General features: G+C 42.3%; 1 protein-coding gene and 3 pseudogenes across 1 annotated transcript; 1 reads left to right on the forward strand and 3 right to left on the reverse strand.

Annotated features, from left to right (window-relative positions):
* Positions 1–9271: 9271 nt before the first annotated feature.
* LOC136471781 (transcription factor MYB36-like) lies at positions 9272–10561 on the forward strand (annotated as a pseudogene).
* A 1527-nt stretch (positions 10562–12088) lies between these two features.
* On the reverse strand, positions 12089–18438 carry LOC136471782 (aspartate carbamoyltransferase, chloroplastic-like). The gene is made up of 5 exons (XM_066469535.1): positions 17704–18438; positions 17116–17255; positions 16138–16311; positions 15799–16035; positions 12089–12912 (listed from the first exon to the last, which is right to left on the reverse strand). Exons 1-5 carry the CDS (start codon positions 18152–18154, stop codon positions 12805–12807), a joined length of 1110 nt encoding a protein of 369 aa, XP_066325632.1. The 5' UTR covers positions 18155–18438; the 3' UTR covers positions 12089–12804.
* Positions 18439–19122: 684 nt separating this feature from the next.
* LOC136468952 (uncharacterized) lies at positions 19123–21955 on the reverse strand (annotated as a pseudogene).
* A 201-nt stretch (positions 21956–22156) lies between these two features.
* LOC136471783 (protein ANTAGONIST OF LIKE HETEROCHROMATIN PROTEIN 1-like) lies at positions 22157–23349 on the reverse strand (annotated as a pseudogene).
* Positions 23350–26013: the final 2664 nt, after the last annotated feature.

The following is a 26013-nucleotide window of genomic DNA, read 5'->3' on the forward strand; positions in this document are numbered from 1 at the left end:
GCCGCACCGGGAAGAGCCGCCGTGGGGCAGCCAGATCTAGGGTGGGGCGCCGCCGGGGAGGACCACGTCGGGTCCCTGGCAGCGGCGGACGGAAGGCGTGGGGAAGAAATGGTCGGGCATGGAGAGGAAACAGACGAAAATAGGTAGGCTGATTTGTTGGGCTAACACGAATAGGTAGTGGGAGGGGGAATTTGTTGGACCAACAGATTTAGGTAGTCTGATAGGTAGCCTGCTGGAGTGTGTCTTTTTGGCCTCCACTACCTAAATTTAGGATAGGTAATCTGTTTAGGTGATCTGCTGGAGTTGCTCTTCTATATGTGCATTCCTAAAACAGAGCCATTAGGTCATCTTGACTTATTATCGAGAAAACATGATAGAATTCTCGTGGGAAGCCACCTGGGCCTGGAGCAGTATTATGCTTCATTTGAAAGAGTGCCTCTTTTACCTCTTCATCAAATAATTGGCTGCTAACATATCATTTTCTTAGGTTGAGGCTGAAACCTAAGGAATAACGTTCCGCTATGACTCATCCATAGACATTAAGTTATTGTTTGGAGGTCCAAACAAATTTTTGTAATATCTTGCGATATACTTTCAAGTTTAGCATCCCTAGTGACCACTCTCTCACTTGTTCCAACTGAAAGGAACGAGTTTTCTTTGTGTTTTCCATTGGCCACTAATTGAATATCTTTTGCATTAGCATCTCCTTCCAACAAGGTTTTTCTTTTACCATGTTTGTACCATTTTAATTCTTCTTCTCATAAAAGCTCTACTAGATGCCCATTGAGAAAACGGTAATGCCTGGTCATGGGCGTCCGTCCCATCTGGACGCCGCGCCTCACTCCGCTCGCTACTGTGGCCTTCTCGCACCGCGCGCCCCACGCTGTTCGCTTGCTTGCTCCTAGCTCCCGCCCATCGCACGCCCCACCTGCAACGCTCGCTCCTTGCTCCTCTCTCCCGCCCGTCACGCGCCCCACACGTACCTCGCTTCGGTCGTGCGCCGTGCCGCCCGCTCCCTCTCTTAGCGTGCGGCGCCCGTCCGGCCTAGCCAAGGCCAATGTTGGTGGTGCTCATGCGCCGCCGCTGGTGATGATGCTGGTGGTGCTCGCGCATGCCGCCGCTTGCCGTCGGATCCCACCCCGACGACCGGACTCGACCGGCCCCGGCCTTCCCCTCCCCTATGTTGCAAATGTATGTTTCAAGTGTTTCAGATGTTTCAGAGGTATGTTGCAATTGTTACATATGGATGTTGCAAGAGTAGATTGGGGTGTTTTTATAGGTATGTTGCAAGCGTTTATTTAAAATGTTTCATATATTTCAGAAGTACATTGCAGCAAGTGTTTTATCTCGATGTTGCATATATTTCACACACATGTTATAAGTGTTTTATCTAAATGTTGCATATATTTTACACATATGTTGCAATAGTGTGTTTCAAATGTTTTATCTGTGTCAGACATATATTGTATCCAAGTGTTTCATGTTGCAAGTGTTTCATGGGAGCACGGTGAGTGATGGGCGCACGGTCCGGACGTTGGGAGATGGGGCGCAACGAGCTAGGGACTGGTGGACAGGAGCGCAACGAGCTGGGGGATGGTTTTTGGGTCCTGCCCAAGCAGAGAGAGAGGAGGGGGTCAGGGGGAAGGAGCGGGGCGCAGCGATGGGGGCAGGGTGCGCGTTCGAGGCGGGGCAAGGCGAACGGGGCGGGTTGCGCTGCCGTCCGGACGCAAGGAGCGGCGGGTGCAGCGTCGAGGGCGGGGTGTGCGTGCGAGTCGAAGCGAGGCGGGCTGCACGGGCAGTCCGGATGCTCCCGTCCGTCCGAATGTCCTGCCGCTAGCCACGCCCTTGGAAAAAAAATTGCGATTTGACTCATTTTTATCTAATGTAGTTGACTCTGCTTTCATAGCTAGCTTATGTAGTTTGTTAATTTAATAGTTATTCTTTAGTTTAATTTAATAGTTATTCTTTTTCTTCTTTGTGTACGTAGTACTCATGTTTTTTGCCCAACCCATCAAGTATTGAGGCACACGTCTTACTTTTGCATGTCGTCTTTCTGTGGGAATATGGCTTTGTATTAACCTCTTGCAGATAGCCTTGCCCATCGAAAAAAACCATCCTATAACAACCAATCCAGTTCAAATTTAAATATAAGACGGTGATTAGCAGAAGAGGCTTCACCTGTGTTAATGAATAACGTAGTGTGATCTGAGGTCTCTTTGGATAGCGCTTGTACTACGGCGTTAGTTAGCACTTGAAGGTTGTTAGCCCAAGTGCACTGCCAACCTTAAAGTGCCAACTCTCTCAGATTGCACGCATATGTAGTTGTGTTAAACAAGAAAAGCCATTTGTCATTGTAAATTGCATTGCTCTTTTTGTGCGGCCCATGAATAATATTATAGTCTCCACCTATTAAAATAGGTAAGGATTCTTTATTAATTAGTTTTTTCTCAATCATGCAAAAGGTTTACACATCTTTATATTAAGGTAGGAAAAAAGTTCGTTACAATACGTTTTAGCAGTGTCCCAGGAGGTCAATAAAGTTTTACATAGACAGCTCATACCATCTCTAGCATACTAGAGATTAACTCCTACTAGCATGCCACGAGAAATCCTTCCAACGACAAGAATTTTTTTTGGAAATTTTGAGAACAATTTCCCATAGAACTACAAAGTCTAAGGTCTTCTCTACAGCAAGGGCCTAACACAAATTTAACTTTTTTTAGTCAACTAACCCATTACACTTCCAAAAGTTGCCCTTCATTGTCAAACATTCTGTAACAAGAGGCGGAGCCAGCAAAGCCTCAAGGAGGTGCTTTTTAAGTGAGAAGGTGCTAAGCTAAATTGAAATGAGTAAAATCACTAGTGTTATGTGGGGATATTATATTGTAGAGGCCTTAAATGAGGTATAAGTATCAGCAGCTGCTACTGGTTTAGGAGTGTGGCTGTGTTGTGTAGTAGGAACCCCTATCTATCTTATTCCGGCATTATACAGGAGCTAACTGGCGAGCCAGGCCTTTGTAAATTGTAGCCTCGGTCTGTCCAATGGGCCTCAGTACCACCGTGGGCTTGGCCTGGAGCTGCCGCTTCATACGCCAGCCTAGCATGGGAACATTCCCGCCAGCCTGCTTGCCAGGAGGCGTTGGTTCTCCTATTCTTTTTTTTTTTTCAAGTTCTTAGGGTCTTGGTTTGAGTTACCTCCATTGCTCGAACTAAAATCTTTGTTAGTATCTTCTAGTCCTTTGTCTGTATCTCCATCCTACTTCGGTTGAAAGTCCATATCAATTAGACTGGGCTAGGATCATCCCTATCTTTTTCAACTCAAAATTGGAGTTCATAGATGTAGTCACTAATGACTACCTCAACATGCTCTAGAACAAGGTATGGGTTTAGAAGTTCATTCTAGACCTTCTATTGACGTCCAAGAAGTAATTGGGGAGTCAAAGATGGAACTGGAAGATCACATGCAAATATCAAAAGGAGCTGATCCTAGAATTCCCAGCAGAAATAGGCTTATGGTGCATTTGGGACTGCTCCACAAAAAAAACCCTGGAGTTTGTGTAGTGCCCCTTTAGTTGCTCTCATAACTCCTACCTTTTTTTCTCGAACCCAGTGCATAGAGTTAAACCTGTTTGGCTTAAAAAATCATGGAGCGGAGCTAAAAACGTGGAGTGGAACAGGTCCCAAACGCCCCCTTAGTTTCCAAACCAGCTAAGCCAGGATTTTGTACTTTTTAAAAATGCATAACTGACTTTACGATTGTGTTTCTCTCGCCGAGGCAATCAGAAAATATATATACAACATCCAATTTGGAGTCGGATGAAGAAAAGGCTGAGTTAGGGAAAATCACCTAGCAGAAACTGGCTTAACCAGTTTAAACTTCCACAAATGTTATCTACTGTTTCACTATTTCGAGTGGCAAATTTATAGGTTTCTGTCTAAAGCTAGTACCTGGAAAGGCGATATCCATAAGGATGGCAATAAGTTAAATATCGCCTCTTCATGAAAGAAGCAACTGAATCCCCTGAGTTGTCTACCGCTATAGATGTAAAAGATCCTGTGATGACCAATAATAAGCCATCCAAGCAAATCATCCTTGTTGAGAAGGCCAAAGGGGGAAATATCTAAAGAATAAGAGAAGCTATTATCCATCACAAAACTAGAACAAAACCACATCCCAAGCAAATGAAGAACAAGTATGACTTTCTTTGGTATGTCTATGTATTCCATGGGCATAAAATCCATAAGTTCTATGGTAAAGAAGGTAAGATTTGTCACATTAAGTGAACGAAAGGGAATGTGATGGTTAACTCGACCATAGGGTATGTACCTTAGGCCGTCATGGAAACTCCATCAAATGGTTAGTGGATTGATTTAGGTTCTACCATTCAAATTTGTGTTGATCAGTTTGCGTTCACTTCATTCTAGGGATGCAGCAGCAGGCCAATCTTGATGAGAAATGGAGTTTCCGATGCAATTCGAGGCATAGGGAAGGTAAGCCTAAAGATTACTTGAGGCAAGACACTCATGTAGTGACTTGCTCTATGTGCCCTCGATGAAGTGGACATCTCTATAGTGTCACTGCTACTATAATGTGGTCCAAAATTAGTGTTTGAGTCTAATAAAGTAGTATGTCTAAGTTTGGTGGCTTTGTTGGAAAGTCTATGATCGAGGCAATTTGTGCCATATTTCTATTCTAAACGATCATTCTTCTTGTGTAATAATGATTTTAATAATGATATATGGCATTCACGTTTATGTCATGCAAACTTATATGTTATTAAAAGATTAAGTAACATGTTTTCATTTCCTCGATATAAACATGTTAAAAGTTCCAAGTGTGGTATTTCTGTGCAACCAAAGCAACCTAGGAATCCAATCCACAATTGAGGGTAGAAGTATACCTCCTTTAGAACTAATTAACTTAGGTATATGTGACATGAATGCTGTAATCGCATAACATGATAAAATACTTTCTTGACAGATGTTGTTGTTAGGTTCTGTTATATTTACTTACTCCGAACCCACCGCTAGAAATATTCTTTAGAATATATAAGGCTGAAATTCAAAACTAGTTGGATAAGACCATAAAAGATTATTGTCTAATAGAGATGAATACCTATTCTTCGTTTTTTATGAATACTGCAAAGAGTGTGGGATCATTCATTAAACCTTTGTCACATATGCACCTCAATCAAAAAGGGAATTTGATAATATTTCCTTTGATTTTCCTTGGTTAATTAATTAATTAATTCAAAAAATCTAAAAAAATCTATGGCTCAAATTTGTTTGAGATATTACATCGTAATAAGTAAAGGAAGTACCATAACATTACCCCCTAACACTCAAAAAATTTAAATAGATTTTCCAACACTCTGATTTTAGAAAAATAAAATATTTATACAACACTACAATTCTCTCGTGCAACTACTACTTTGTTCTTGCCGAGAGATGTGTAGAACAGCTGTTAAAGGAGTGTGCAGTGGGCACTTTTTCTATATCATCGACGGTATCAATTTAGAAACTCCATCAGAATAAATCATGGATTATGTCATGGTCTATCCACGGGTGCAAGTACGTACAGTTACGTTTTGTCACCCACAACTAAAGAATGAACAAAAAAAACACTAGTCAAAAGGTGTGGAAATAATTAATATACGAGCACAATATTCCTCATAGGACAAAATAAGTTAATTGCACTCAGATACTAAAGCTCTTCAAGTTTACTTGATCATACACCAAGACCACTACATAGCTTTATCTTACACCAGAGATCCTTGAATAATGTGGTCAACTCGCCTTATCTAAAGAAACATTAAACAAATAAGCGGCACTGCATTACTTAATTTCACTGATCAAGCGACTTGTGAAGGTCTAATGCCCTTATTTTGTAAGTTGTTTAGGTGAGTCTACTCCATGGTGTCAGATCAAACAGCCATCTTCTGCTTGGAGGCACCTGGCAGAGTTGTGATGCTCCATGCCTTGCTACTAACCCAGTGGCAACTTGACCTTAGAATTTTTAAGAATTGTTTCCTAAACATGGATTTTAATGGTATGTGTCACTAATTGATTCCTTTCTGTCTGACCTTTTGGTAGTTGTGTCAAGGGCATAGTTTGCTTACTGATGCTACTTTGTTTAGGATAGCATCTTGGATATACATCTCGCTTAACTTCTGCAAGAGCAACTAACACCACTGAGATGCATGCAAGCTACATTATATTCCTGATGGTAGTAAGCGCATGCATCTACTCCGGTGTGTATCATTAAACATCGCTATTAGCATCTTGATCTTCATCTATCTTCATTGCTAGCTTCTGGTTGATTATTTGGACAAGGTATATACAATCATACAGAATCGTGTTGTATATACATCATAGCCAGTGAAGGAAGCTTCAACCACTTCTCATCCTGCAAGCAAGTCAAAAGTGTACTCTTTGGGATGTAATTTCGCAGACCTGCTTCGCTCTGACCAAGGAAGATACTGACAAGACGGTATGTATGCAGAACAAGTGTACGTGCTTCCAATTAACAAGGCAGCCAGTGCTGGTAGCTCAAATGTTTGAGTATACGTACAGTACATGTACTGTCCTTGAGAATACGGAAAGGGAAAATAAGTATCTGATGAAGACTAGAAAATGTGACTGATTAGCATTCTGAACCAAAGGGTATGATAGTAAGTTAACTAGTTTTAAAAAATACTGTTTTCGTTTAATCCTATTTACCGGTGAGCAATTCAAGACTCAAATATCGTGTATAACTTAAGGACCAGTTTTTAAAAATAAAATCGGTTTGTCAGCATGTTTCCAAAGTAACAATCATGGTTTCCTTTGTTCTATATATAGGACTAACAGATCCGGGTGGATCGTTCTAGGTGCTGCTTTTTCCACCTTGATCAAACTGTTCTCTTGCATTGCTAGAATGTTCAGAAAATTGAACTGAATGGGCATCATTATCACAAGCTACATTCGACATGTGGATTATCACAATATATTAAGAATCACTCTAAAAACCAACCACCCCAAGATGCAAGGTCCCTTTTTTTTTTTGCAAACAAAAGTGCAAACAGTAACCGGGGCATTTACATATTTACCAGTATTACGGATGACATCTTACACTGTGTCACTGACATGGTATTTCTTATACCACTCACATCGCCATGATGGTAAATATGTAAAAATTCCCTTGATTCCTCATTGCCAACTGTTATTTACCACTCTCATAAAATGGTTTGGAACGACGAAATTTCATAGGATTCCTGCAGAACTCTGGACTCATACTAATTTTTTTGGGAAACTCTATCCGATTCTATTAAATCTCATTTTTAACAGGACCTTGTGCAGGTCCCGTGTCATATTTATCCATCCATAAGCAGGACATGGAATTATTGGCATGACAAAAAAAATATATGTGTGTGTGTAAAGAATGATCTCACACGCGGCTGTGGGATGAACAAGTCCCGAGGGTCAAAACAGATGACACCATGCATTCAGGATGCTGCTGCATTGTCAGTTACAACTGCCCATGGACTTTTTGGCAGGTCAGCCTAGCTAGCACTAGCAAAGGCCAAAGGGGTCCCCCAACGTTGCATTGGTTTAGTGATGAATCTCCTTCCGATCCGCATCCGCATGGTCCACCATGAGTTAGGGTTCACAGCAGTACAGCCATAACTGAATGGGAAGGACTTGCATGCATTGGACTCGTCATTCTGACCGTGTTACGTACGCTAGCTGTACGCCTGTACGCCGCATTGTAGGAGTACGCTTGCTATCAAAGTACTGCTACGTGAATTATTGGTGATGCCATTCTCTTACCAGTTTGAGAGGAACCTTGATGACGTTGTATGGAGACTTAATTTGCATGCACGGTACTACAGTCCGAAATATAGATAGATTATTCAGATTGGGAATTATATTGACAGGCCATTGAGCGTGATGAGGGTGTTGACTGATGACTACTGGGAATGATCATAGTAGTGTTTGGAATATCACTGTAGTATACTCCCTCCGTTCCAAATTATAAGTCGCTTTGACTTTTTTTTGTACATCTATTTTGCTATGCATCTAGATGTAATAATATGACTATATACATAGCAAAATGTATGAACCAAAAAAGTCAAAGCGACTTATAATTAGGAACGTAGAGAGTATCTTGCATGTTCTCTAAATTGGGAGGTAGTTAAGTTAAAATTATAGATTATTATTCAGCACATTTCCCCCCTTTTCTAAATAAAGCACAGTGTTGAAATAAGATTGTGTTTTGCTTGAAATGAAAAGAAATCATGTCTTATTTTCATTGTAGGTGAGGATAGGGGCATTCAGAGATCTAGAAGGAAACTATCCGGATTTTAGCAAAATCAGCTAGTTTCTTTCAAAATTTAAAATCTATTTTTTTTTCAAGGATCTGGGTTGGATCATATGGAAATTCCTCAGGGATCTGAGTTGGATCAGATATTATTTACCTCTGTTTCGAGCCCTGGTTTCATCATATCTGAATCCAATGATTACCCATGTCAATGGCCTTCATGCTTATCCCATCAGTCACAGTGATTCTATGGCTAGATGAAGACAAGAAGTAACAATGGAGATTGCACTGCCTTCTTATCCGTTGACACGTTCCATTGATTCAGTAGAGGCTCTCATTCTTAGATAGACCCTAAATCCTACGCAAGTTTAACTAAGTTCACAGTAGTTGGCTCAGTTACGCACAGTACAGGTGGTGTCCTAGAAATCTTGGTCGACTACACTACATGACTCACCAGTCACTACCCTAGTTCTAGCGTAAGCTGATCTCTATGCACTGGTCGTCAGGCTATGGTGAATTGCAGAGTACTAACTGTTCATCGTGGCTCGTGCATTCCTCACCTGTCCTAAATCCTAGTGTATTTGTCAATATGCTAGAATGATTTTGTGAAGAAATAATTGCGTTGAATACTAATAACCAAGGATAATATATTCAGTGAAAGTGTTTAGGAAAAGTGTTGCTGAGACACCAATCCATGTTTCAGAAAGCAGGATGCATACTACACCTTTCTGATGTTCTTATGCAGCATAGCAGAGGGATACTAGGGTGGCCAAGGAAACAAAAGGCAATCTCCAAAGTACACCGAAACGAAAGCTTGTGTCAGCATCAAGGTCAAACCATATCCGTACTTTTTAAAGCCCTCTCGCCAGCTCCTATAAATCCTGGGCGCAGCGCAGCTCCAGCACACCTGCCTGCTCATACACACACAGGTTGGGAGAGAGAGACTACCAGGGAAGAGAAAGAAAGAGGGAGATGGGGAGAGCACCCTGCTGCGACAAGGCGACGGTGAAGAAGGGGCCATGGTCACCGGAGGAGGATGCAATGCTCAAGAACTACATCGAGGAGCATGGCACTGGGAGGCAACTGGATTGCGCTGCCACACAAGATAGGTACGTGGTGAAGATGAACTGATTAACTCTTGCTCATCCATCTAGCCATGCATTGCCAGACATGTTTTAGCTCGATTCCAGTTGTTCAGCTGTGTTTATGTGTGTGTGACCGATGATTAACTGATTCATGAAACTGCATGCAGGGCTGAAGAGGTGTGGGAAGAGCTGCAGGCTGAGGTGGCTCAATTACCTGAGGCCCAACATAAAGCATGGCGATTTCACCCCAGAGGAGGACAGCATCATCTGCAGCCTCTACATTAGCATAGGGAGCAGGTACACATACAGACCCAGTCAACCACTCCCAGCCTTTTCTTTACAACTAGCTAGACTGTATGTATGTACTCCATGCATGCTGAAACTGAAGTGCAGTGCTAAGCATGTGTGTTAACATATCATGGGCAGGTGGTCCATCATTGCCGCACAGCTGCCGGGGAGGACTGACAACGATGTGAAGAACTACTGGAACACCAAGCTGAAGAAGAGGCTCCTGGGGCGGCGCAAGGACCACCACCGCCAGAGCGCGGCTGTCGTGGACCGAGGCAGCGTCCACAGGCGAGAACATGAACGACGGTGAACCTGCGGCGCTGAGTGCGTCGGCCATGGAAAGGATCCAGCTCTGCATGCAGCTGCAGAACCCGCTGCTGGGCGCCCACCACAACCCCCTGATGTGGCCCGGCTGCAGCAGCAGGGCTAGTACCCAGAGCAACAACAGCTTCAACAGCAACAGCAGCTGCGTGACAATAGCCGAACAAGGGCAGTCGTCCAGCTCGCTGAACGAGCACCTGATGATGAATGCGCAGCTGGAGGGTGCTGCTGCCATAGACAACAGCCTCGCCTCGCCGTCGAGCGCGGAGAACTCCAACATGATCAGCATGGAGGCCGAGCTTGAAGAACTGCTCTACGGTGAGAACAAGGCCGCCGGCATGGTCGACGGCGGCGGTGCGCAGCAGGTGGATGTGGACTGGTGGAGCTATGACCAGACAGCAGGAAAGTTGCCTGTGGGTTGCTGGGACTACTTCACCCCTGAAACCAACACGGTGTTCCTGGACTACGCCTCGGTTTATGACATCTAGTGACCTAATTTGACTGAGCTGTGAAGAACGAACGAAGCTGTGAATTAAGTTAGGGAGGTGATATATAGGGATTTGTCTAGAGTTGGCTCTGGATTTGTGACATCTACGTACTACATAAACTGGACTAAGCATCTTGTAAGAAAATCCTAGTAAGATGTAAGGGATAAATTAAATAAATAAATGTACTTAAAAATACCTGCCAGGCTCTAAAGAAATGCTATTAGCTTGGCATGTTTCTGTCAAAGAACAGACAAGGAACAAGAACTGCTGGTTCCTACTGGAACCACATAGTCAATTTCATAGCCTCTCAAAAGACTCAAACAATAGCTTTTTTGTCTCTGTCCAAATTTGTACTGTTTACGCATTAACTTACATATTTATGCAATTTGTGTCCAAATCAAAGTTTGACTGTGCGTATTATGCTCTAGTAGACTAGTACCATATCATTGGCATGTAGGAATAAGGAGGAGGTACGTTCAAAAACGGCTACCAGGCCTGAAGTACGTACGTTGAAAAAAAAACGTTCTCGAATACTCAATGCATTCAACATGAAGGCACGAACCGCGTGTGTCGGACGGTTGTGCGGGCGTCACTGTGTCAGCATGCTGACCAGGAATCTTCATGTGTGAGTGTGAGTCCAGTCCATCTATGACCCACCCATGAGATGGGATCATACAATTCTTACCTATCAGCCCAAAAAGGAAAGGGTCAACCTATATGTCATGTGTGCATGTGACGGTGTGAATCAGTTTCACCCTCATGTGGCTGCACTAGTTTTCTCTGTCCTAAAATCAGTGCTTCATCGGTACATTAGGCAATGTCTACCTCTTAATCGGTTATTATAGAGTTCTGGATTGCAGTAGTCGCTTTTTTTCACACGATTAACAAACTGGCAAATTTGTTTAGGTTGCAATAGCTTTAACACAACACAAGATAACAGATGTACAATTCTGAGTTACCTTTTTTTTCCTATTTCAGAAGGTTACAATTCAACAACTTATTTTGTAAAGTTAATTATATTATATGTGTATGAGAGACTCTCTCTCTCCATCCCAAAAGAATGTAATTTTAGAATCTCAAACAGAATATCATTTAGGTTTGTCCTAAGCTAAACCATCATCGTAAATTAGACCAAAATTATTAGAAAATATTAATATTTATAATATCAAAATAGTACCATTAAAGTTTTCATAAATATATTTCCATAATATACTTAATTATATCATAAATATCAATATCAATACTTTCTTATGAACTTTTCAAACTCACAATAGTTTAACTTTTGACAAAAGTATAATGATATTCTTTAAGAAACAAATGGAACACCCAGTAACTTTCAGAAGATATGAAGGTATTATATGGTTCAGACAGAAAATCAACACAACACCACAACCTGATAAAACAAAAATAGATCAGAGTGCAAATCAGGCCGACAAAACAAAAGTCAAGCCCATAGGCCCATCAAAAAAAAACATGAGAACAAACAAGGCGGAGGCGAGGGGAAGGGGGTGGCAAAATCCAAGAATCAGGCCTATGAAGCAAACGAGCACAAATCCTAGTATACATATCTGATAGCCACAATGAGCACAAATCCTAGTGTACATACATATCTGATAGCCTCAATTCCTCAAATTAAACTGAAATTGATGAAATACATGTTACGGTAGTTTAGCTATCCTAATCTTCATTTTCCTTGTTATATTAATACATTTATACACATACACCACAGATTCTCAACTTCTGAATGAAGACTACAGATAGCTATCGCTGGTGATAGAAAAATTGAAGCTGGGCAGGATTTGCAGTGCCAATCAGTTCATGATTCAGTCAGGTATCTAGTGCTGTCACAACTGAACACCATCGCTATTTGCTATTGCTTTACCATCTATGGCACACCCGCAGCATTAATCAAAGTCCAAATCAGTAGTGTTGTTATGCACAAGTAGGCAAGTAGCCTGAACTGAACAGAGGTAGCTCAGTGATATTATCCTACCAAAGAATCATGCAGGTAAATTTTACTGCCAAACAATACTAAATATGTATGTGCCACGCTTGATAAAAATGTAGCAGAGCATCATCACAACTGAATCGGTCAAATGACTTTGTGCAAGCAAAATCAGTGATGTTCCTTGTTCTCACGTCACATGAGAACAAGGATTTGTACATGAACATTGGCCATGCAAAATAATGCTGCATTCTCACATGGATCCAGACTTTTATTACCTGCATAGCACAGGAACGTTGAATTTTGACAGGAGCTGCTGATTATTAGTACATTTTCTCATCACTTGACGCAGCACAAGCTCATGCACTAGCAGAAATGTCAGTTACCAACAAGCAGAAGTTTGAGCAATGCCATCCTTATGTACAGGCCATTTTTAGCCTGCCTAAAATATGCAGCTCTTGGATCACTATCGACTTCTACTGTGATCTGCAAAAGAATTGATCTCATTTAGATTTCTTGGTTTGCATTGGACTGCACTGACAAATGTAGCAACAAACATCAAAGAAAAAATGCAAAGAGTGTGTCAACTCCATGTCAAAGAATTTATAATCGAGATAGCTGAATACACAGTAACTAACATAGTTATTTCATCAGTTATATGGTAAATATAAGTAGTTCCCCCCGATGTGAAATGGTTTTTGTATAGCACTTCTGTGAAAAAACAAATATGCACAATATTGGTGTTAAGAAATAAGAAAGTGAAAAAGTTCCAACCATCAACTTCTCTAAATCTCAATGTGGTTTCCAGCCATCTTCCAGATAGACTCATACCAACTATTGACTATTCTAAAGATCCATAACCTGACATCTGTTCGAACCAGCTGTGGAGCAATCTTGTGGCTAAGTAGCTCCCGAGTTTACAGGAGGCTTTGACATTGGAACAGCACATGCATACTTATGAAAAACTGGTACATAATATCTACTTACACCAAACTATTTAGTTTGATACAGTAATTACAACCTAGTCAAAACAGAAAATTTTAACACTTCCATCCACATGTCCACTAAAGACCAGTTTTTGTAGTAGTAATAGCACTGTTATGTGCTATGCTGGATTTATTGGTAAAGTTGCTATCGAAAGCATTTGTCAAAAAATTTAGCAACTTGTTCAGAAAATTACAGTTTTAACTAGTTAGCAACTCCAGGAGCTTTGTAAATGAACTCCCAATTTGAGGGGTTTTTTTTGGCAAAAAGGACAAGTAAAACAACTCCTTAAAAATAAGAAGTTGCAACAAAAATCCCCTCCAACTCCTAACTTTCTGCGCTGGATAGGAAGAACGTATCTCCACCCCCCCCCCCCCCCCCCCCCCCCCCGGCGCCCTTTTTTTTTTGCTTCTACCACATTTTTCTCTATTTTCATGTGAGTCTGGAGTTCCCAACCTCTGAAGCCGCCGCCCCTTGAAGGTACGCAGCCCTAACCAACTCTAGCCACCACTGCCTAGCATCGCCTGGCTACACCCGGCCACCACCTGACCGACCATGGCCGTGACATGGGCGGCTGCAGCCACACCCAGCCGGCCACCAGCTGCGTCTGGCCGCCCACAGCCAGACGCTGGCCATGCTCAGCCACGCCAGGCAGTTGCTGGCCACACCAGCCGGCTGAGGCCGGCCCTGGCCTCGGCAGGGGCAGTCCTAACCTGGCTACGGCAGGACAGGGCTGGCTGCAGCTAGCTGGAGGGTGGCTGCTCCTGTCTGTGGGCAGGAGTTTGCAGGATGATTTTTTTTGTTAACACAGTATTTTAATATTATTTATATAAATCATATAAAAAATCATGTATACATGTCAGTCGATGAACAATGCTTTCAGCTTTTTTGTTGCAATTTGTTTTACAGGTGAAATAGTTTTGTCAGTCAATGAACAGTAGATTCAAATGTGGATGGCAAATTGTTCTTTGTTGTGCTCTTGTATTCTTGGTTGATGAACAGTGCATTCATAAGTGTAGTGGCATCTTGTTTTTATATTGCAACTTAATTTGCCATCCCATGAATAGATTTTTGACATTTAGTTCATCAATTGTGTGTCTGGTCATGCCATAGCCAGCTCTGGCCGGCGACAGCAACACTGGGCAATGGCCAGGACTGATTATGGCCAGCCAGGGGTAGCTACGGCTGATCAGAGCTGGCCACGGAAGACCAGAGGCTGTGGCTGCTGGTGGCAAGAGGACAGCTGCTACTATCTAGAGGCAGGGGTTTGCTGTTGATTTTTTTATGAACGTTTCATATGGCATGGCCAAGGCTGGCTACAGCCGGCCAGGGCTCGCTATGTAGGATCATAACCCCTCTCGTGCCCTCATTGTTTATCTCAATATATGACAATATGTTCCGGGACAGAACCACCATGTTTTCTTGCACGTTTTCCTCCGACTATGCAGAGGTAGACCAGGAGAAATGATTAAATAGTATCATCGTCTGAAGACCAATCCAATTCTTTTTTCACAAGTGAATTATGAATGCTCATACTGCCAACAGCTGTAGAACAATGAAAACAAGCCTTGGCCAACCCTAGACTGCCCGAGCCTCCTAGCCAGCACTGGCCAAACCCAGGCCGACACTGGCCTTGCTGCAGGCGGCTGCGGCTGGCTGGGGTGGCTGGCAGTGGCCAGGGGCCGCCTGGCCGGCTAGGATGCGGCCAGCGAACGGCTGTGGCCCGTTTTTGCTACCTGAAGGTTGGGAGCAGGTGGCTGGGGGGCAACCACACCTGGCTGAGGGGCAGCAATGCCTGGCTGCAGGAGCATGCAACAGGGGGGTGGCAGCGAACTGATGGGTTGACACAAAGAAAAAGTCATGGACCCTCTTTTTGTTTTTTAGGAAGCTAGTATAGGAAACTATTGGAGAGATGGATAAATGGATGTTACTACTTATTTTGTTAGCTTGCTGAAGTCATTGATTCAGCAAGTGAATTTTACAAAGGTCCTAGAGTTGCACTTATGTCATTTATAGCTTCTCTAAAGTGAATATATAACTTTTTTTTAAACCCAACATAACCCCTTTTGCAGCATGAACAAACATAAAAGGTCTAAAAGTGATGGTGATTCCATCACACAAGATTATCATTATCTAACACATCGACAGAGACCTACTGCTCATACTTAAATATTAGATTAAATTGTGATAAGCTGGCATTTGAAATGCTAGTTTAAACTGTGAAACGCTAAGGAAATACAGCCTAATACCAACTGGACAAAGCCAGCACCCATAGTTAATTCCTAGTGTAAACTACAACAAATTACATCTCACTGGGGACATGGACTACTACGATGGAAAAGAATGGATACTGTGAAAATTACTGAAGTCATAATGACAATTTCTAACCTCATCAAGCCTTGGAAGGGGATGCATGATCACAGCATGCTTTGGCAGCACATCTAAGACCTTCTTATCCACGATGTACTTACCACGAGCAGCTTCATAAAGATCAATCCTCTCACCAAATCTTTCTTTTTGAATGCGTGTTTGATAAATAACATCACACTTGGAAGCCACCTCCAACAAATCTGAACTTTCTTCCCATTCAACACCTTTGGAATTTAAGTAGTCCTTGATGTCATCCTTTGGACAGAATGAAAACAAACACAATTCCATTTATTCTGTATGGATAAAATAGAGGATAAATGAAACAAAGTCAAAGATATTTCTTTACAAGACTCGTACCTTCATTTTAACAACATCTGGAGATACAAAGTATATCTTAATGTTCTGGTACTTAGCAATCAAGTAAGCCAGAGAACGAACTGTCCTCCCATTAGCAAGGTCACCAACCAAACCAAGTTTTATCCCATCTAGTGTGCCAATTTCTCTCTTTATTGTGTACACATCCAACAGAGCCTGAAGAAAAGAATGAAATTGCGAATTACACATGGCACTGCAAAATTTTCAAACCTTAAGATAGATGCAACACAAAAGGTATTTCAGCAAGTTGTTATAGAAATATAGAATGCACTCCAGTGAGTATGACCTGACTTTACTTATCATCAAGATGCAGCAGATACTTGGGTATTCCAGATGAACCTTTGAGTAAATGACTACAAACAATTAGCTGTAGCATGTAATGTGTTTGCTGATTTGTGGTAGAAGGAATTCTTGCAGGTGTAGAATATACAATCAGGAAGTTGACAACACAATGAAGGCCTAGTCAAATTTATAAATAAATGGTACAAAGCATATTCCAGTACATGGCCTGTTCTAAGGAGATCTACGAATGGTTTATTTTGCTGTGCTCACTTTCATTCTTCCAATGCTACAATCATATAACACAATACTTAATGGACCATCAGACAGGTCCAGAAACACAGACAGAAACCATGTGAAGAAAATACTACAAGAATATCCAGGCTAAGCCCTTGCAGGAGTGTCCATCCTCAAGTCCAAGTGCAGCTTCCTATCCTTTTCAACCTCCCAATGTACCCAAACTTCAAAATAGCCATCAAACAGGTCATTGTCGCTTGTTGACAACTTTGCAACATCCCAACCAATGGCTAGACCATCATTCACTAAAATGCAGTTTTTAGCTCTTGTGCCAAGATTAGAAAACTCAAAAATCACTCTCAGGAGCCAACCTCCAAGGATGACAATTGACACTACTTTTTAAAGTAAGACAGATGGAGGGAGGGTCAGACACTGAACATTTACCTGGGTTGGATGTTGCCCTGGCCCATCACCTGCATTAATAACAGGAATATTCACAGTATCCGCTGCTCTCCTTGCGGCTCCACTTTCAAAATGTCTCAGAACAATAATATCAGAATAACCCTCAACGGTTCTTATGGTATCTGAGTCATGGATAGACATGGTTAGTAACCTCGAATTCTCTCTCAAGAGACAGAAATTGGTAAAATTCTGTCCGAATTGTAACTTAAGAACAAATTTAGTTCTGCAACGGAGGAGGTAATCCATTACATCATTTTCCTTTTGTGTCAATTAAATCCAGTTTTATCTTTTGACTAGTTCAGAATTGAAAATTTCAGAGAAATGGAAATTTGGCAATTGTTAACTAGTGGCAAGCAATGGTTCCCAAAACAGAAATAGAAAACCGATATGTTGGTAGAAAGCTTGGCATGCTCATTTCCTCACCTACAAGCATGTGCTCAGGCACCAACCGTTCTCAACAGCACCCGTAATATAGTGGAGACACCAACCTTTCCACTTCAACAACTCCCTCACCGTCACTAATACAAAATCTAACGTATTCAACAAGGCAGCTGAAGCTCAGTAGTTCACCTTCGAGTGTCTCCCCCTTGGCGGCGGAAGAGAACTCGCGCGCGTTCTCAGTGGTGAGCACCTCCCCGCCGAGCCTCCGCATAGCGGCCTCGAAGGAGAGGCGCGTGCGCGTGGAGGGCTCGTAGAAGAGCGTGGCCATGAGGTACCCCTCGAGGACGCGGCTGGGGGCGCCGTGGGAGCCCCGCTCCACGGCCTCCATCTCCCGCGCCACCTCGAAGATCTCGTTCAGCGCGTCCCGGTCGAACTGCTGCGCCTCGATCACGTCGCCCAGGCGCGTGGTGACCTGGTGCTGCTGCGGCGCGGCGGAGGTGCCGGCGGCGACGGAGGTGGCAGCGCCGCCGCGCAGGCGAGGGGCGGAGGAGGGCGTGAGGGACAGACGGGGCCTGAGGTGGGAGGAGGAAGGGAGGGAGAGGTGCGGCCGCGGGAGGGCGGCGCGAGCAGCGACGGCCATGGGAGGGCTGAAGCGAGGTGGCGGGAGTAGGGTTCAGCCGTTTTTCGGAGGAGCAGGGAGCGGCACTGCGGCAGGCGGCGGCGGGACCGCGGGAGCTCGCTAGATTTTAGATTTTGTCTGCTTTTTTTATTTTTTGTTGGGCGCTGTGACTTGTGAGGACATGTATCCGCGGATTCTCGGTGGGAAAAAAGAGAGAATGCTGCTAAAGGCTATTCTTTTTTAGGCCTCGTTCGGTTCTTGTGGAACCATTCCTGCCCTTGAACAATTCCTGGCCAGAATCAAGTGGATCCCCTTCCTCCGCTCATTCCTCGTCTGATTCAAAACCTATCCTGATGTATTTCTGGTCTGATTTAAAGTTATGTTCGGCTGAACAGGATCACAGGAACCGAACCATTCTTGGTCTGATTACATAGAAGAAAAATAGAAAAAAAAAACTGCTACTTGCAGCTGCTAGTGTACTTGCTGTCACAGACAAGTCCCCTATTTCACATGAAAATAGGAAACAAAAACCTCACGAGCTCATAGTTCCAAGATTACATGGCACTGAAAATTTACATGAGAATAACATAGATCTATAAAAAAACAAATTACCATACAAAGCAAATCCAACAGAATATCCAGATCTAAAACAAACATGAAGGCTGTTGAGCATAAATAATAAGTTATTTGTCCCATTTAACCATGGTATATTGATGCCCATGGCATAAGATAAGCTTCTAAAACATGGAGAGTCAGCTGTAAGTCCCATGGAAGAACACACACCCTTTGGAACTCTCCCATATACAGTCGATTGAAGAATTTATATCATCTATATCACTGACCACCTAACAAACAATAATCAAGGTACCAAAGCTTTGAAAGGAGTCTTCTACTTGTTGTATCTAGTAGTAATCTCTTGCTTCCACAAGATCACATCTGGCACAAATCTTAGATTAAATTTAGGTATAAAATGAAAGGGTTCTACGCAGCTACGCAGCAACTTGATAGAAACACAAACGTTCTGCACAAACGAACGAAGCAAATTTATCCTGTACTACCTTAGTATCCTTAGGTTCTCCAAAACCTGAAACATACAAATTGGACTTGCAAGTGTTAATGAGCATGAAAAACTGAACCAAAGAATCAAAACTGAACTAAAAAGTGAACTCTTCAGTTGGTTAGTTATGAAACATGTTAAGTTATGAATCAATATGCCAGTTTAAAAGCTTTGATTAGTTATGAAACTAGTCAGTGCCTTCACAGGCTCTATCCTATCTCTTGCAAAAAAAAACATGTTGAGTGGGCCTCTGTCAGTGTTGCTGCCATTATAGAAACATTAACAGAAGCAATTAATGAAACATGCTTTGAAGGTACAATACGTCCTTCACTTTGATGGTATCTGTTATTCTGGTATTTCTGCCTACTAGAAAGACTACAGCTAGATGTCAAGAGAAGGATTTCACCAAATACAAGAACTAGGATGCTATTAAAAGTTTGACATCTTTTTAAACTTGTAGGTATCCTTCGGCAACTTATAAAAAATCCTTTGGCAAAAAAAAGAGAAAAAGAAAATTGTACAAGCACTATTATCAATCTACTGAATGGTCTGCATAGTCACTAACTCACTATCTTCAAAAGGAAAATGTAAAGCTCCAGTTATAAGACTGAAACAGATTCATTTCAGGAAAGTAAGACAGGAACCATGATAGCCATAAATCAAGCAACAAAGTAGATAGCAAGATTGATAAGTAAGCAAGCAGCTCCTAAACAAATAGTGCAGTGAAAATTGAGCCCCTACTTGACTGTCATGGAGTGTGCGGTTCAGAGCCCCTAAACTAATAGAAGGAAAAAATCAAGTTTTTAGCAATTAAGTAGACTGACCTGTTAGACCATCGTATTTTTGAGCCAAACCAAAGTTGCTTCTCGATCTAGTTCAGAACCACTTAGGAAGGCCTATCTATTTTCTTTGCTCTTGATGAACACTGCAAATGCATTTGCCTTTTCTTCCTTTGTCATTTTCATTGTGCTCAAAACGGATATACACATTTTGATAGAGAAGTCATTACCTTGAGCAACCTCCTTTTCTTTGGCTAGATCTGCAGACTCATCTTGTACTTGCTTAGTCCTCATGTCTAGGTATCTCCCCATCATTTCTTCAATCCTTTCACCCTTCTTAGGTCTCTTTTCTTCCTTTTCATGTTTTTTGCTTGATGTAGTAGTAGTAGTTCTTCGCTGCCTGCTTCTTTCAACAGCTACGACCTCATTTTCTTCATCTCGTGACAGAGAACCTCGTTGTTCATTTCTTTCAACAGCTACAACCTCACTTGCTTCCTCTTGTATCTCAGTGATTGAATCATCTTCATCTAGTACTTCATGAACCTCAATGTTGTCCAAGTCATCTACATCATGAATTTGTCGAAGTGGTGCTTCCTCTTGTGGTGGCTCAAGAGAAGTCAGATTGTAAGTACCTTCAGCCAAATGACCTACACGATAACAAGGAAATAGCTATAGAAAGTGGTCTTTCCTCATAAAATTCAAGTATAAAGAGAACCAATATAGTTATGACAACTAGAAGGAGTTAATTGGGGGGGGGGAATATCATGCAGAGCAACTAGTAGTGCATAACTGAAGAAAACTCATCACAATACAGATGAGAAGAACATGGATGTAGAGTTGTTCTGACATCTATAAATTGTGACAAGTAGAAGCATATAACCTAACTCTATAAAACTAGCATATTGTTGCATAGTCATCAGCACTAGGAGAAAAGCATTACTGTAACTAGCATATTGTTGCTTAGTCATCAGCACTATAAAAAATACTTGATCAAAGACTACTAGACAAGTCAAGTGAATCACAGGATAATATAGAGCAGCAAGATAGAAACAAACAAATACTAAAGTGAGAAGCTAAAAGAATATATTGATTGACACTGTTTGCAACTATAGAAAGTAAATCTACCATCATAAAGCTCTCCCAAAGCATCAAATAGTGGAAATCTTGCCTTACTGTTGTGGAACTTCCTAATTTTAGGGAATGTCTGCACATTCAAAGAGAACCATTGATCAAATATGAGGTTATCACTATGAGGATATCCATAGAATTACTTCAAGAAATCAACTTACAATTTCAAGGTTATCCCACATAGATGGTGATCCTTCAACCATATGCCTATCTTCATTCCAGCTAGCCCCACTTTGCCTCCTTGCCTCTTTGAGCATCCTATAGTCTTTCTTTAGCTGTCCTTCTTTGTTTTGAATCTGACTCTTTGTGTAGTTGACATACTTGTTCCTCAGATGGAACTCCTTCACCATTTTATTCCACCCTTCAGGGGTCCATCCGTTGTCACCTATGTAGCCACTATCTTTATGCTCATGGAGAAGTCTACTAGGGACTTCTCAAGGGCTGGATTCCAGTCCGCTCTTTGCTTTACTACTACGTAAACCATGGTCAGACATCAGGTTACCAAAAATTAGCAAATAGAAATAACAGTAAAGAAATACCAGTTTATAGGTTACAGGTTTACTAAAACTACTATAATAGCACATGGTGGAATAAACTGTATAGAAGAGAATTACTTCAAGAAAGTTCTTTTTAGTAGCAAACAACTACAAAGAAATAACAGCAATAATAGCAGAGAAATAACAACAATAATAGCAGAGAATTAAACACCATACCTCTCGGAGAACCTCCAGTCTTCTTTGCCTTACTGCATTTAGGAGAAGCCTTCTTTTTAATACCACTTATTGTACCCAAGAACCGGTGCAACTTTGGTGACGCCCTTGCAATCATATTGAGCTTCGGGGAGCCTTTTCCAACCATCGCTATCAAATATGACACAAGCCTATTCACTTATTACAAGCTTATTCAATTATTACAAGCCAAGTTTATTACAAGCTTATTCATGACAAAAGCTTATTACAACCTATTCAAAGACTAATTTAAAGACTAAAAAGAAGTCTCTGCTTAATTACAATCCATGCTTATTACAAGCTTATTAACTTATTACAGCCTATTCAAAGATTAATTTAAATGTTGCTGGTACTGAACCCACATTTCTTGGGCGATGGTGTCTCTTAAAGCGTTGCCTTGTACTGAACCCACATTTAGGTCATTCATTTGATCACCACTTGGTACAGCAACAAAGTTTCTTGGAGGGATATTATCTGGCTGATGATCTAACCATTCCTCATCTCCATGAAGTAATCGGATCAGATTATGGAAGATGGAAGCAGCTATAGGTATCTTTACTTGATTTTCCAACATGTGGAATGTGGCAACTTTCAGAATGGGGAAGCGCTTCTTAAGCACCCCCAAAGCCCTTTCCACATGGTTCCTCAGTAGTGCGTGGCGGTGGTTAAAGAGCTCCTTTGGGTTCTGCGGCCTTCGATGTCCAGCCCCAAATTCTTTCAAATGGTATCGAACTCCCCGATATGGAGCAAGAAAAGATGGAGTATTTGCATACCCTCCATCAACCAGATAGAATTTGCCTGGAGGTACTTGGAAGCCCTTGCTCATAGCTGATCGTAGCACTCTAGAATCTGTAGCCGATCCCTCCCATCCACTAGAAATGAAAGTGAAGTTGAGATCGAAATCGCATGCCACCATCACATTAATGCTTAGTGTGCCCTTCCTATTTCTAAAAGTAGAAGCTTTCTCAGAGGCTATGGAAATAGGAATATGAGTTCCATCAATGGCACCTATACAATTCTTGAAAAATGGATAGAATCTAGGATTGTCTTGGATTTTTTATGCACTTGATTAGGATCAGGAGCTTGAAGGTAACGGCGAGAGAGTGCGAGAATGACCACCTTGAAGAAGTGGTTGATGTGATGATGGAAGGTGTCATTGCTGTGCCCAAAGAACACTTGGAGATCCTCATACGAGGCATTGTGACTTAACATGTATAGGAAGAAACCCAACTTCTCCTCCACAGTTATCCTAGTATCAACAACAAGCCTTTTGCTTCTAAGATAATTTGCCAATTCTCTAAAGATGTGTGGTTCCATCCTAAATGCAACTTGACAGTTCTTGACATGTCCCTCGAGGAGTCTACGAACTTTAACATCGCCTATTTCTTCCGAAGTATGACGTTTCTTCTTTTCCCCTCCTTTAGCAGAACTCATAAGATATAAGGCAGGGAAAATAAATAGCATCATGTCATCGTCTTCTTCCTCCCTCCTCTTTCTAATACGATCTCGTAGTGAGAGACGCATTGTAGGACTGAAGCATACAATTTTATAGTCATATAGAAGCTAAATATTATTAACCATGTCATATAGAAGTTATATTATTGACCATGTCATATAGAAGCTGTAATAAAGATTATAGTCGTCTTATAGAAGCATATATAAACTTATAGTCATATAGAAGCTTTTGGAGTACCTTTTGGAGTTGGTACCGGATCCCAAGAAGGCGGAGGTTCACCTTCCCCAACTCTAAATGGGGCTGGAGAGATCTACAAGTAACAAGAAGCCATTTGGCAAATTAAGACATCATCTAGATAATAATATAGAATTATTTGGCAAATCAAGACATTGACACTTTAGTACTTTACGAATTATTTACTGTCCGTTTTCAGTGTCACTTCACATGCACTGCAAGAACCATGAAAAATTGGAAAAGCATGCCTACTGCTCCAAAAAATCTATAGGTCATCATATTGTGCCAGATTCCAGCACCTGTATCAAAGCATGGCCACGGTTTGGTAACATTCAATTCAAGTTGAGGACAAGGCATCCAATTCCAGTTACAAATTGCAACTAGCTGATAGAAGGAAAATAAAAATATTAAGCAAGAGAAAATTAAAAGTTTAGTACTCAGAACTTGCAGTGTGAATTTCTTCAGAAAGCATTCTGTGGCAAGAGGATTATGCTCCACATGGTGCTATCGCTAGCTGATGAAATCCAGCGACTGTTGGCAGACAAGGATGTAGCACACATGAGCCGTCCTACACACTTGAACCTGTTCTGAAAGTGACGAGATGCTGCTACTACCAGTACTGTACCCAAGCTACTAGGAGTAGTATTCAGTTTGGAGTATTAGTTTGGCAGTCATCAATTGATGGTTTACATCATCCGTGCCTATAACCTTTACAAGTACAGTACTCCACTATCAATCTTATACTATCATGTATGTATCCAAATTAAAACAGTATTGCCGCACAAATGGAAAAGAAAACATCCAGGCTGGTGCTCAAAGAATAATAATGTCAGCGTGGCCTCATAGGGATTCCTCTTTAATTTCATCTCCTGAGATCTACTAAGAACACACACAAAGCGGCAGCTAGCTAGCATGGACCACTAGCTGTTCGACGACTCCTTCGGGAGAAGCATCTCATCGTTGCAGGCGGACATCTTCAACACGAGCTCTACTCCTCACGTCCTGGCCTCCCCGTGTACCCCGAACGGCACCCAAATATCCCAAATACTCCAGATCCAAGAAGAGACGCGCAAGAACCAAATCAAGAACCCTAAAATACATGTCCAGACGAAGGGGAGAGGGAGGGGATCACCAGCGAGAAGGACGAGGAAGGGGAAGGATGTACGCCTAGAGTCGATGGCGTCGTCGTCGCCGTCGCCGTCGCCTCATGCCGCCCCGCCCCGCCGTCGCCTCCACTACGGGAGCTCGTGGTCGCCTCACCTCTGGTTCTCGCGTCGCGTCATACCTCACGCCTCCTCCCTCTAGGATCCGATCCGGAGGGTAGGAGGTATGGCTTTGTTCCGGGCCGTGGAGGGAGCGGAATGGCCAAACCTGACCCCTTTCTTTTCCGGGCCGTATCTAACCGAACGATCAATCCTAGCCCGACCTGACTTCGAACCGGGCCATGTCAATCCGGGCGGATCAGGCCACGTTCCGGGCCATTCCGGGCCAAAACGAACAAGGCTTACTGTTTTGATGTCCGTCCGGATGGACCCGCCCGCGTCGTCTGATCGCTCCACGCTCCCCTGCTGCAGGGGAGATTGACCCCGTCCTGTTGTGGTCGCGTCTGCCGAGGTCTGTGCCCACACTAACCACCTTCGTGTCATTCTATGGCATCGCCCCATCGGGCTTCACGTCAGTATCGAGCTCCATGTTGACGAGCCTCTATTTTCATCCGGCAAAAAGCCAAATAGATGTTGTAATTTAAATCGTATGTTGCAAGTCTATGTTTCAAATATTTTAAGATGTTTTATAGTTATGTTGCAATTGTTTCATATAGATGTTGTAAAAGTATATCTGAATGTTGTATTTGTTGTAATGGTTGTACACGTATGTTGCAAGATTCGGTTTCTAATGTTTCATCTGTTTTTTCAGACGTATATTGCAAGTGTGTTTGTTTGGATGTTGTATATATTGCACACATATATTGCAATTGTTTTATCTAGATGTTGCGTATGGTTTACAACTATTTTCAGATATTTTTGCAAGTGTTTTAGATGCGTTTCAAGTGTTTCATTTATCTTCATACGTATGTTGTAAGTGTTACATGATATTTTAAAAGTAGATCAAGTATTGCATCTCTCTTCTCATCTTCTATTGCCTCATCTCGGTGTCTCTTCCTCGCCTTCTGCTACCTTGCATCCTTCTTAGACTACGGAGAGGCTACGGCGAGGACCGATGGAGGGGCCGTGCTGGGGATGGCGGCGCGAACGCGAGCGCGTGCTCTCCCCTTTACGAGAGTAGGAATAGGCTTCCACTGGATTCCAATTGATGGGCAGGGATACCACTTCCGTTGTCGGCCCAAGCCCACGTATTGAGTCACGGTTGGATGGTGGGAGCTGCGTCCGAATGCACTGTTGGGACCGAACGTTCGGGCGCTAGTCATCCTGTTTGATTATCGCTGTCATAGAATTTGAACTAGCACAAAGAATAAAAAAAATCCATGATACGATGATTAT

The sequence above is a fragment of the Miscanthus floridulus genome, chromosome 8 (assembly GCF_019320115.1).
Source record: "Miscanthus floridulus cultivar M001 chromosome 8, ASM1932011v1, whole genome shotgun sequence".
NCBI lineage: Eukaryota > Viridiplantae > Streptophyta > Magnoliopsida > Poales > Poaceae > Miscanthus > Miscanthus floridulus.